The following is a 12,459-nucleotide window of genomic DNA, read 5'->3' on the forward strand; positions in this document are numbered from 1 at the left end:
ACACCTTACCACCATGATTTGAAGGGGGTCTCCACATATTTTTGGAAATATCATTGTATGCTGTAGTATTGACAGTACCCTTCATTGGAAACACCTGGCCACCATCATTTGGAGGGGGATCCACATACTTATGGAAATGCCTGACAACCATAATTTGAAGGAATTGCCAAACCTATGGAAACATCTGACCACCATGACTTGAATGGTTCTCCACATAATTCTGGAAATATCTTTGTATGCTGTAGTATTAACAGTACCCTTCATTGGAAACACCTGACCACCATCATTTGGAGGGGCCTCTACATATTTTTAGAAATGCTTCCCCATCATCATTTGAATGTTGCCCACATACTTATGGAAACACTCAAACAACATGATTTGGAAGGGTTTCCACATAATTTTGGAAGTATCTTTGTATGCTGTGGAATTAAAAGTACCCTTCACTGGAAATACCTGATCACCATCATTTGAAGGGGGAACTACATACTTACGGAAACACCTGATCACCATAATTTGGAGAGGGATCCACATACCCATGGAAACACCTGATCACCATCATTTGGAGAGGGATCCACATACTTACGGAAACACCTGATCACCATCATTTGGAGAGGGATCCACATACTCATGGAAACCCCCGATCACCATCATTTGGAGAGGGATCCACATACTTACGGAAACACCTGATCACCATCATTTGGAGAGGGATCCACATACTCATGGAAACACCTGATCACCATCATTTGGAGAGGGATCCACATACTTACGGAAACACCTGATCACCATCATTTGGAGAGGGATCCATATACTTACGGAAACACCTGACCACCATCATTTGGAGAGGGATCCACATACTTATGGAAACACCTGACCACCATCATTTGGAGAGGGATCCACATACTTATGGAAACACCTGACCACCTCCATTTGTAGGAGTCTCCATATACTTTTGGAAAAGCCTGATCGCCATAATTTGAAGGAAATCACCATACTTCTGGAAACACTTGACTACCATGACTTGAAAGGGTCTCCATATAGTTCTGGAAATATCTTTGTATGCTGTAGTATTAACAGTACCCTTCAATGGAAACACGTGACCACCATCATTTGGAGGAATCTCCATATACTTTTGGAAAAGCCTGATCGCCATGATTTGAAGGAGATCTACATACTTATGGAAACACTTGACTACCAAGACTTGTATTATAGTATTAACAGTACCCTTCAGTGGAAACACCTACAATCCATCATTTAGAAGGGAAGAGTGGGAGAGATGCCTGTACCTTTGGCCATATAATGGTAGGAGTAATGGTCAGGTGTCCACCAATTCTGGCCATATAGTGCATGCCCACAGGCACAAAGGGCGTCCTCTAGTGGTTGTAAGTATGTATGAGGCTATCACAGAGCAAGCAATAGAGTAACCATATTAAAAATGGTGTCAGGATAATTATTAATATATAAATATATATTATTAAAATTAAAATGATTAGCATTTACTAAATTCAGGCAAAAGGAAATGAATTCTTTTTGAAAGAAACACAATTTGCAGAGGACTGAGAATACAATATGAAACTTGCTTGGGTGGTTATGATCCAATAACCAGATAGTACACCATAATAAAGAACACAGCTTGATTATAAAAATATTTTATTTCTTCTTGAGCGATGGGATGTCAAACAAATCAGTGCTCGATGTGTAGCCTTTACTCCATCAATCACTACAGTACATTTCTTTAAAAATGGAAAAAAAATTCAAGCACAGACTATTTTTTTTTTATTTCCTGCTTGGTTCCAACATCATTGCCTTTTTTATTGTTTTTTTTTTCCTGAAGGGTAAGGCTACCTTTCAGTTCTACATGATCAGAGAATACCTGGCTTTGCCGCACTTGTTACCATTGGCAGAGTCTTCCCCAACCACAGATCTATTGGTTATTTGTCCATTGAAGCACAGTGAAAATTCTCAAGCCTTGACAAAGGAGGGGGGGGGAGCCTATTTTGGCCCCTGAAACATGTTGGATATTTTGCAGTCTTTCAGTAAATATATATATATAGTTTTTTACTGGAATGGAGGTGTGAAGGGGCTAAGATCTCCGGAGATGGACTTGTAACCTTGAGTTGGTTCATGCTTTTCCACCATTTTTGTTCTCAATCCTCAGCAAATTCTTTTTTTACCATTTTAACTGGTTGCTGGTGTGATTTCTATATTGTCAGAACCTGTTAATTGCTACAGGATATCGAGTGCAGAGGTATCTGGGAGGATATCAAGTGCAGAGGAATCTGGGGAGGATATCAGGTGCAGAGGTATCTGGGGAGGATATCAAGTGCAGAGGTATCTGGGGAGGATATCAAGTGCAGAGGTATCTGGGGAGGATATCAACTGCAGAGGTATCTGGGGAGGATATCAAGTGCAGAGGTATCTGGGGAGATATCAAGTGCAGAGGTATCTGGGAGGATATCAAGTGCAGAGGAATCTGGGGAGGATATCAGGTGCAGAGGTATCTGGGGAGGATATCAAGTGCAGAGGTATCTGGGGAGGATATCAAGTGCAGCGGTATCTGGAGAGGATATCAAGTGCAGCGGTATCTGGAGAGGATATCAAGTGCAGAGGTATCTGGGGAGATATCAAGTGCAGAGGTATCTGGGGAGATATCAAGTGCAGAGGTATCTGGGGAGGATATCAAGTGCAGAGGTATCTGGGGAGATATCAAGTGCAGAGGTATCTGGGGAGGATATCAAGTGCAGAGGTATCTGGGGGAGGATATCAAGTGCAGAGGTATCTGGGGAGGATATCAAGTGCAGAGGAATCTGGGGAGGATATCAGGTGCAGAGGTATCTGGGGAGGATATCAAGTGCAGAGGTATCTGGGGAGGATATCAAGTGCAGCGGTATCTGGAGAGGATATCAAGTGCAGCGGTATCTGGAGAGGATATCAAGTGCAGAGGTATCTGGGGAGATATCAAGTGCAGAGGTATCTGGGGAGATATCAAGTGCAGAGGTATCTGGGGAGATATCAAGTGCAGAGGTATCTGGGGAGATATCAAGTGCAGAGGTATCTGGGGAGGATATCAAGTGCAGAGGTATCTGGGGGAGGATATCAAGTGCAGAGGTATCTGGGGAGGATATCAAGTGCAGAGGTATCTGGGGAGATATCAAGTGCAGAGGTATCTGGGGAGATATCAAGTGCAGAGGTATCTGGGGGAGGATATCAAGCGCAGAGGTATCTGGGGAGATATCAAGTGCAGAGGTATCTGGGGAGGATATCAAGTGCAGAGGTATCTGGGGGAGGATATCAAGTGCAGAGGTATCTGGGGGAGGATATCAAGTGCAGAGGTATCTGGGGGAGGATATCAAGCGCAGAGGTATCTGGGGAGATATCAAGTGCAGAGGTATCTGGGGAGATATCAAGTGCAGAGGTATCTGGGGGAGGATATCAAGCGCAGAGGTATCTGGGGAGGATATCAAGCGCAGAGGTATCTGGGGAGGATATCAAGTGCAGAGGTATCTGGGGAGGATATCAAGTGCAGAGGTATCTGGGGAGGATATCAAATGCAGAGGTATCTGGGGAGATTATCAAGCGCAGAGGTATCTGGGGAGGATATCAAGTGCAGAGGTATCTGGGGGAGGATATCATGCGCAGAGGTATTTGGGAGGATATCAAGCGCAGAAGTATCTGGGGAGGATATCAAGCGCAGAGGTATCTGGGGAGGTTTATGCCTCATCTATAAAGCTTGGTTGACTCTTTAGCCATACCAACAAAGAGTCCATTCCATCTGGTGAGTGGGGATTGGAGTAGTAATCATGGATGGTGTGAGAACCTTTTGGTTGAATATTTTTTTTGAGCACTATTTTTGGGATTGAGCACAATTTATATATTTTTTATATATCTTTGGGACTTTATTTAGACTTTTTTACACATTAATAATTCACAGTTGGCACTTCTTCTTCTTTATACACTGAGGATTGGGCTCGTTGGACAGGACGTACCCGTCATTGCACACGCAGCGGGGTAAGCAGTGCCTAGATCGTTCATAGCGGATGTCCAGGTTGGAGCAGGTCAGCAGGGGTGTCCTGTAACACGAAATAAATTGTGCGTTTTCCTGGCAGGTCACTTGGCAAGAGCCAACGGGCACGCAGATGTCAGAATCTGCTGACTGGAAGACGAAGCCTTCGTTGCACATACAAGCCGGAGTACACTTCCCAGTGCAGGAGGTGAGGTTGAGGGTTTCGCAGCTACTGTAGCAAGGAGATCTGCACCCATAGGACGAGTTAGGAGGGCACGGAACTTCTGCAGAGGTAAAAGCAAGATGTTATGTAGAGAATGACAGGGAACATAAACAAAATGTACCGAGCCAAGGGGAGGATGAACGAGTAGGATGCAAAGTGTATAGACACAATAGTACGTATCTAAACTAAAGAACTAAAATGATATATTTTGCAAATTACCAGTCTTTAAATGTGGCGGCTGCATTAGTTTTCCTTTTCCAGTCTTTTTTTTTTCACCTGGTGATCCAGGCAGTAGGGGCATCCCTAGGGTTGGTGTCACCCGGTGTCCAATCCATTATGCTCCCCAATCCGCAGATCCGATCCATCTTGCGGGGATCGCAGACTTGCAACCTATACGGGGTTAACTGATCTTGCAACACCAGTCCGGGAGGGTGCGACGGGGACACAGGGAGGGAAGGAGCCAGGCTGTTTGTGCACGACAGGGACCGCCCACCTCTGGAGGGGTGACACCACGTGTTACCGCAGACCCGATCCATCTTGCGGGGATCGTCGGCTTGCAACCTATACGGGGTAACTGATGTTGCAACACCGGTCCGGAGGGGTGCGACGGGGACACAGGGAGGGAAAGATCCAGGCCATGTGGATCTTTCCAGGCCCAACGCATCAAATTCAAACTACTCACTCTGACCTACAAAGCCATTCACAACACTGCCCCTAACTACCTCACCGACCTGATTCCCAAGTACCACCCTACCCGTACCCTTCGCTCTTCACAGGACCTCCTTCTATCTTGCTCCCTGGTCTCCTCCTCACACGCACGTCTGCAAGACTTCTCCAGGTCCTCCCCCATCCTCTGGAACTCACTACCCCAATCCATCAGACTGTCACCTTCCCTCCTCACCTTCAGGCGCTCCCTGAAAACCCACCTCTTCAGGGAAGCCTACCCCACCCTCACCTAACTGCTGCTCTCCTTCATTCCTCCTACCACTCCATCCCCCACAGCCACTTCCTCCTGTACCACTACCCCCTCCCTCCCAGATTGTAAGCTCGAAAGAGTAGGGCCCTCTTACCCCTCGTGTGCTGTTCGTAGCTGCTGTAATGTTTCATGTATTGTCCCCCCCTCTATTGTACAGCGCTGAGCAAACCCTTTGGCGCTATATAAACTCAATGTAATGTAATGTAATGTAATGTGTGCATGATAGGGACCGCCCACTTCTGGAGGGGTGACACCATGTGTTACCGCAGACCCGATCCATCTTGCGGGGATCGTTGGCTTGCAACCTATACGGGGTTAACTGATATTGCAACACCGGTCCGGAGGGGTGCGACGGGGGCACAGGGAGGGAAAGATCCAGGCCGTGTGTGCATGATAGGGACCGCCCACTTCTGGAGGGGTGACACCACGTGTTACCGCAGATCCGATCCATCTTGCGGGGATCGTCGGCTTGCCTTAAAACTTTTTGGTGTCACCCCATGTGATAGGTGTCACCCAGTGCGGCGCACACACCCCTCGCACCCACCTAGGGACGCCACTGCCTGGCAGTAGCACACTCCCTGTCCTAGGGTGACAACGCTCACTCGTACTATATTTATGGAGGAACAATGTTCTCACCCTAGGACAGGAAGTATCTTAGGAATACAGATAAACTCCTTCTTTATATATCATAGTGGGGGGTGTTTTGTAGTTCAGAGAGAATACTTGGCTGCGTTTTTAGACAGATTGGTGGTTTTCTTGGCTTTTGGTAACTATCTTGCTTCGGCCACAGGATGAAATAACAGTAGCTTTGCTGGGGTTAGTTCTGTGTTGGACGTGTGTGTCTTTTTGTAGCCCTGATGAAGGGGGGTGGTTTGGTCCTCGAAATATGTTGGCTTCTTGTGGTTATAGATCAATAAAATACATACATGGACTCTCGTCATGTGTTTGGCAATCCTTCTGGTTTGAATATGCATAGACTACTCAAGCTTGGTGACCCCTTGATTTGGAAATGAAAGTGTAATATTCCCGACATACAGGTTCCTGAATCTAGCAGCAGATGAAGATGGCTATTGCAGTGACCACTGGCTGGAACAGAGAACTTCCATAGCGAGAAGTGTGTCAGCAGCACACCAGGATCGCCAAAACAGGTCCAAAGAGATGGCCTTGGTTTGGAAGCCTCCAAAAAGGTCTTCCAAATCAAGGAGAGAATTATGTCACTAGCACAACAGGTCCAAAGCAGTTTTGGAGATGGACTTGGTTTGGAAGCCCCCACAAAGGTCTTCAAAATCAAGAAGATAAGCATGGCCATGGTTTAGAAGCACCACAAACGTCTTCCAAATCAAGTATGTCACCAGCACACCAGGATCTCTGAAGCAGGTCCAAAGCTGTTCTGGAGATGACCTTGGTTTGGAAGCCCCCACAAAGGTCTTCAAAATCAAAAAGATAAGCATGGTCTTGTTTTAGAAGCCCCCACAAAAGTCTTCCATATCAAGTATGTCACCAGCACACCAGGATCTCTGAAGCAGGTCCAAAGCTGTTCTGGAGATGGCCTTGGTTTGGAAGCCCCCACAAAGGTCTTCAAAATCAAGAAGATAAGCATGGTCTTGGCTTGGAAGCCCCCACAAAAGTCTTCCAAGTCAAGTATGTCACCAGCACACCAGGATCTCTGAAGCAGGTCCAAAGCTGTTCTGGACATGGCCTTTGTTTGGAAGCCACCACAAAGGTCTTCCAAATCAAGAAGATAAGCATGGTCTTGGTTTGGAAGCCCCTACAAAAGACTTCCAAATCAAGTATGTCACCTACACATGTCCAAAGCTGTTTTGGAGATGGATTTGGTTTGGAAGCCACCACAAAGGTCTTACAAATCAAGGAAAGAAGTATGTCACCAGCACAACATGCCCAAAGCTGTTTGAGAGGTGGGCTTGCTTTGGAAGCCCCCACAAAGGTTTTTCAAATCAAGGAAAAGACTATGGCCTTGGTTTAGAAGCCCCCACAAAGGTCTTCCAAATCACGGAGAGAAGTATGTCACCAGCACAACATGTCCAAAGCTGTTTTGGAGATGGGCTTGATTTGGAAGCCCCCACAAAGGTCTTCCAAATCAAGGAAAGAAGTATGTCACCAGCACAACAAGTACAAAGCTGTTTTGGAGATGGGCTTGATTTGGAAGCCCCCACAAAGGTCTTCCAAATCGAGAGAAGTATGTCACCAGAACACCAGGATTTCCAAACAGGTCCAAAGCTTTATTCAGTGATCACATCATGGCCCACAAAGGTCTTCCAAATCAAGGAGAGAAGTATGTCACCAGCACATCAAGATTTCCAACACAGGCCCAAAGCTTTATTCAGTGATCACATCATGGTTATAATAGCAACATTTCAGAGCCATGTAAGACCCCTTCATGGAGCATGTGACCTGATGATCATCTCATGCCCAATGAAGGAGTCCTGTATGGCTCCATATCATCGTTATTATAACCATGATGGGATCACTGAAGAAAGCTTTGGACCTCTTTTGGAGATCCTGGTGTGCTGGTAATATACTTCTCCCCTTGATTTGGAACACCCCTACTTTGTGGGCCCAACTAAGGATCTTCTAAAAACCAAAAAACGTGGCAACACATGTATCTTCAGTTGGATCTATGTTGGGCGTTTGGAAGGGTTACCATTAGGTCTCGTTCACATGTGTGGCTAGGCGGGGGCTGGAAAACCAGACGGTTGAGCCATGGTTTTACAGTCACTCCACCACCCACCTGAATGAGGGTATGCAGCCGCCTACGGCCCACGAACCACGGCCCACGGCCACAATGCTGTGCTTTGCAGAAAAAATGAAACAGCATATTGCATTTAGCAGACATTAATGCAGCCCCACAGGACCCATGCAAGTCTGTGGGGTGCAATGGTGGCATGGTGATGTGGCATTTACTGGATTAAATCAGGTGGCGAGGAGGCAATATTTTGCCCAGGATGCCAAGGATGCAGCTCAATAACATTTAGGACCAAAAAACGAATGTCATCAGGCCTTTTTTTTATTGTAAATAATCGATTTCAAAGTGAGGAAAGGTTACAATCTCTGCTAAGTATTACTAAGCCCTATTGGGAAGATTGCCTGGTGACACCGGGCGTGTCATGGTGTCATTGGGGGTAATCTCTTTCCAACTGGACCCCAGATAGCATTGAAGACCTATCACCTGCCCGGAGGCTGTTTAGCAATTTGAAGGAAGCGAATATAAAGACAGATTCATGTATATTACCCTGGTTGTATTTAGAGTTGAACTCTAGGAAGATGTAAAAGAAAAACTAATGCAGCCGTGTGATCATTATTCTTTTTTAAGTTTGAAGCGTTGGCAAGTGCTGATGCTGAATGCCCTACGGAAGGTCAAATGTGGTTACTTACGTGTGGTGGCAGCCCGGCTTTCCCCAATCAGAAGCAGGCTGGGAGCTGGGAACAAAAAAAAACAAAACAGAATTTATATTAGACGAAGAGCACAACATATACAACAATTATCCTGAAAGTCCTCTATACAGTCTGATAGAGCCGACTTACCCAACACCAACAGCTGGACCACCACCTGACACCATGACACGGCCATGGCTGATCTGTGTCTGCAGGGAAAACAAATCACAATTATTTTACTTTAAGAAAAGCAAATAAAAAGTCAGCACAGTATACTAAAATAATAAAGCGGGAAAATGAGCAGAATAATTCGGCTGGGGCTGGGTTGATGTTAGGAAATTAAAATCGTCTGTAAAAAAAAAAAAAAAGGCTTCTAAGCTGACAGTACTGATATTATCATTATTACGCTCGGATTTTCACCACTGTGAACACATTTAATAATAATAATAATAATAAAAAAATACACCACTACCAAAACTAATAATAATAATAATATATCACTGCGAACACTAATAATAATAATAATAATAATAATAATACACTGCCAATACTAATACAAATATTACAAATAATAATGATTGTTTTAATAATGTTAATACTACTAATAATAAACCACCATTGCTAATACTAATACATATAATGCAAATAATAATAATAATAATAATAACAACAATATTAATAATAATAGTAATAATACACCACTGTGAACACTAATAAAAATAATAAAAGTAATAAAAAAAATAATACACCACTGCTAACAGTAATAATAATACACAGCTGCCAACACTAATAATAGTAATAATAATAATACACTGCTGCTAACACTAATAATAATAATACACTGCTGCTAACACTAATAATAGTAACAGTAATAATAATAATAATAACTATAATAATAATACACCGCTGCCAACACTAATAATAATAGTAATAATAATAATGATAGTAATATTAATAATAATAATAGTAATAATAATACACAGCTGCTAACACTAATAATAGTAATAATAATAATAATAATAACAATAATAATAATACACCGCTGCCAACACTAATAATAATAGTAATAAGAATAAGAATAATAATAGTAATAGTAATAATAATAATAATAATAATAATACACTGCTGCTAACACTAATAATAATAATAGTAATAAAAAAATAATACACCACTGCTAACACTAATAATAATAATAATAATACACCACTGCTAACAGTAATAGTAATAATAATACACAGCTGCCAACACTAATAATAGTGATAATAATAATAATAATAATAATACACTGCTGCTAACACTAATAATAGTAACAGTAATAATAATAATAATAACAATAATAATAATACACCGCTGCCAACACTAATAATAATAGTAATAAGAATAATAATAATAGTAATATTAATAATAATAGTAATAATAATACACAGCTGCCAACACTAATAATAGTAATAATAATAATAATGATAACACTAATAACAACAGTAATAATAATAATAATAATAATAACAGTAATAATAGTAATAATAATAATAATAATAATAGTAATAATAATAATAATAATAATACACTGCTGCCAACAATAATAATAGTAATAATAATAATAATACACCGCTGCTAACACTAATAATAATTATAGTAATAATAATAATACACCACTGCAAACACTAATAATAATTATAGTAATAATAATAATACACCACTGCAAACACTAATAATAATAATAATAACAATAATAATAATAGTAATATTAATAATAATAGTAATAATAATACACAGCTGCCAACACTAATAATAGTAATAATAATAATAATGATAACACTAATAACAACAGTAATAATAATAATAATAATAATAACAGTAATAATAATAATAATAATACACTGCTGCCAACACTAATAATAGTAATAATAATAATAATACACCGCTGCTAACACTAATAATAATAATAATAATAACAGTAATAATAATAATAATATTAATAATACACTGCCAATACTAATACAAATATTACAAATAATAATGATTGTTTTAATAATGTTAATACTAATAATAATACACCACCATTGCTAATACTAATACATATAATACAAATAATAATAATAATATTGATAATACATAATTATTATAGGAAAATAACTTTCTTGGCTTTACCTTGTTCTGTAGCTCACAGTCTCTGTCAGGATCGCTCTTCCATCCCTTCCTATAAAGTGGATCTGTGAGCTAATATTACATAGTTGGGTATTTTGCAATCACTAGTTGCTCCATCATTTGCCGGCATTCTCTTTTGCACATACAGTACTCTTTGAGGATGGTGTTGCAGTCATACAGGGGATTGCAATCCCATCATTGCCATTGTATTGTGTGTGTTGATTCACTGTGTATACAGAGCTGACGCAGGATGCTGCAAATCACAAACACCCCCTCATGTCCCCGTCCCATGTCCCCGTCCCATTTCCCTGTCCCATGTCCCCGTCCCATTTCCCTGTCTGTTTCTCAGCTGTCAGATGTTGTAATATGTACCAGTGACACCCTGAATTCTGGCCGCACTCCATATGACTCATTATATATGCTCTGGAAGGTTTTACTTTTGGATACAGAAAATATATGAACGTGATTGTCTTGGGCGGCTGCCATTGGCCCGGATTCCACCCCTTGGGCTATTGTACCAATGTGATTATATTCTGATTTTCTTGGCAGGACACAGATATATATAACTACACAGCCAGGAGCCTCACTCCGGGGACAAATTAATTCCGGGGACATTACTATGACATTCATACTGGTGTTTTTCCTACTATCGGGTATAAAACCATTGACAGTCTAAAGTGGAGCTCTGAGTTACTTTATAGGTCTGTGTTAATATATTCCCGACCAGGGGCGGACTGACCATTTGGAAACTCAGGCACTGCCCGAGGGCCCGGGGTCAGTAGGGAGCCCCATGAGATGCTCCTGGTACCTTTTTCATAGGCTTTTTTGAATTTGGCCAAGGACACAGGGGCCCCATGATCCTCTATTGCCTGGGGCCCCCATGAGTTGTCAGTCCGCCCCTGTTCCCGACATGTCACAGTTTAAAGCAACAGAATCAGTTTTGGGAAAGTCATCCCTGAACTCTAGTCCGGTGACTTTGCCTAGGCTGAAATGATGTCACCAGTCTGCTTCAGGCCAGAGAATGCATTTTCTCAGTCTCTTTTCCAATGACAATGTAACTTTAAAGCCAGCATAGAAAGTAGCAGGGGCTGGTCTGTGTCTTACATTTGTAAACACAGTCAAGAACTGCACAAGCACCAGGATTTTTATGTTTGTGTCATCTCAGGGCTGGAATCTCACTCCAGGAAGTAGAAGGCCATCTACAAGGTTTAGGAGGGTGTCTATGGGAAGGTTGGACCATTCTTCCAGAAGCACATTTGTCAGGTCAGGCACTGATGTCGGGGGAGGGGACCTGGCTCGCAGTCTCCGCTCTAATTCATCCCAAAGGTGTTCTATGGGGTTGAGGTCAGGACTCTGTGCAGGACAGTCAAGTTCCTCCACCCCAAACTGGCTCCTCCATGTCTTTATGGACCTTTCTTTGTGCACTGGTGCTCAGTCATGTTGGAACAGGAAGGGGCCATCCCCAAACTCTTCCCACAAAGTTGGGATCATGAAATTGTCCAAAATGTCGCCTTAAGAGTTCCCTTCACTGGAACTAGGGGGCCAAGCCCAACCTCTGGAAAACAACCCCACACCATAATCCCCCCTCCACCAAACTTTACACTTGGCACAATGCATTCAGGCAAGCACTGTTCTCCTGGCCACTGCCAAACCCAGACATTGCCTTCAGATTGCCAGAGAATCGTGATTGGTAACTCCAGACAACACGCCTCCACTGCT

General features: G+C 42.3%; 1 protein-coding gene across 1 annotated transcript; it reads right to left on the reverse strand.

The window, feature by feature from the left end:
• Window positions 1-1,630: 1,630 nt before the first annotated feature.
• Window positions 1,631-10,914, reverse strand: LOC149437940 (zonadhesin-like). Its single transcript, XM_089660432.1, has 4 exons — window positions 10,744-10,914; window positions 8,743-8,801; window positions 8,593-8,637; window positions 1,631-4,284 (listed from the first exon to the last, which is right to left on the reverse strand). Exons 2-4 carry the CDS (start codon window positions 8,786-8,788, stop codon window positions 3,923-3,925), a joined length of 453 nt encoding a protein of 150 aa, XP_089516558.1. The 5' UTR covers window positions 8,789-8,801; window positions 10,744-10,914; the 3' UTR covers window positions 1,631-3,922.
• Between the last annotated feature and the right edge of the window lie 1,545 nt (window positions 10,915-12,459).

The sequence above is a fragment of the Staurois parvus genome, unplaced genomic scaffold (assembly GCF_062004578.1).
Source record: "Staurois parvus isolate SC_StPar_1 unplaced genomic scaffold, SC_StPar_1.0 ptg001242l, whole genome shotgun sequence".
Classification (NCBI taxonomy): domain Eukaryota; kingdom Metazoa; phylum Chordata; class Amphibia; order Anura; family Ranidae; genus Staurois; species Staurois parvus.

Excerpts from the sequence above, each read along its gene's own strand:
- LOC149437940 (XM_089660432.1), bottom strand. The coding sequence starts at position 8,788 with ATGGCCGTGTCATGGTGTCAGGTGGTGGTCCAGCTGTTGGTGTTGG. Across the intron at positions 8,638-8,742 it reads GGTCCAGCTGTTGGTGTTGG|CTCCCAGCCTGCTTCTGATT; the intron begins GTAAGTCGGCTC and ends TTTTGTTCCCAG. Across the intron at positions 4,285-8,592 it reads AAGCCGGGCTGCCACCACAC|AAGTTCCGTGCCCTCCTAAC; the intron begins GTAAGTAACCAC and ends TTACCTCTGCAG.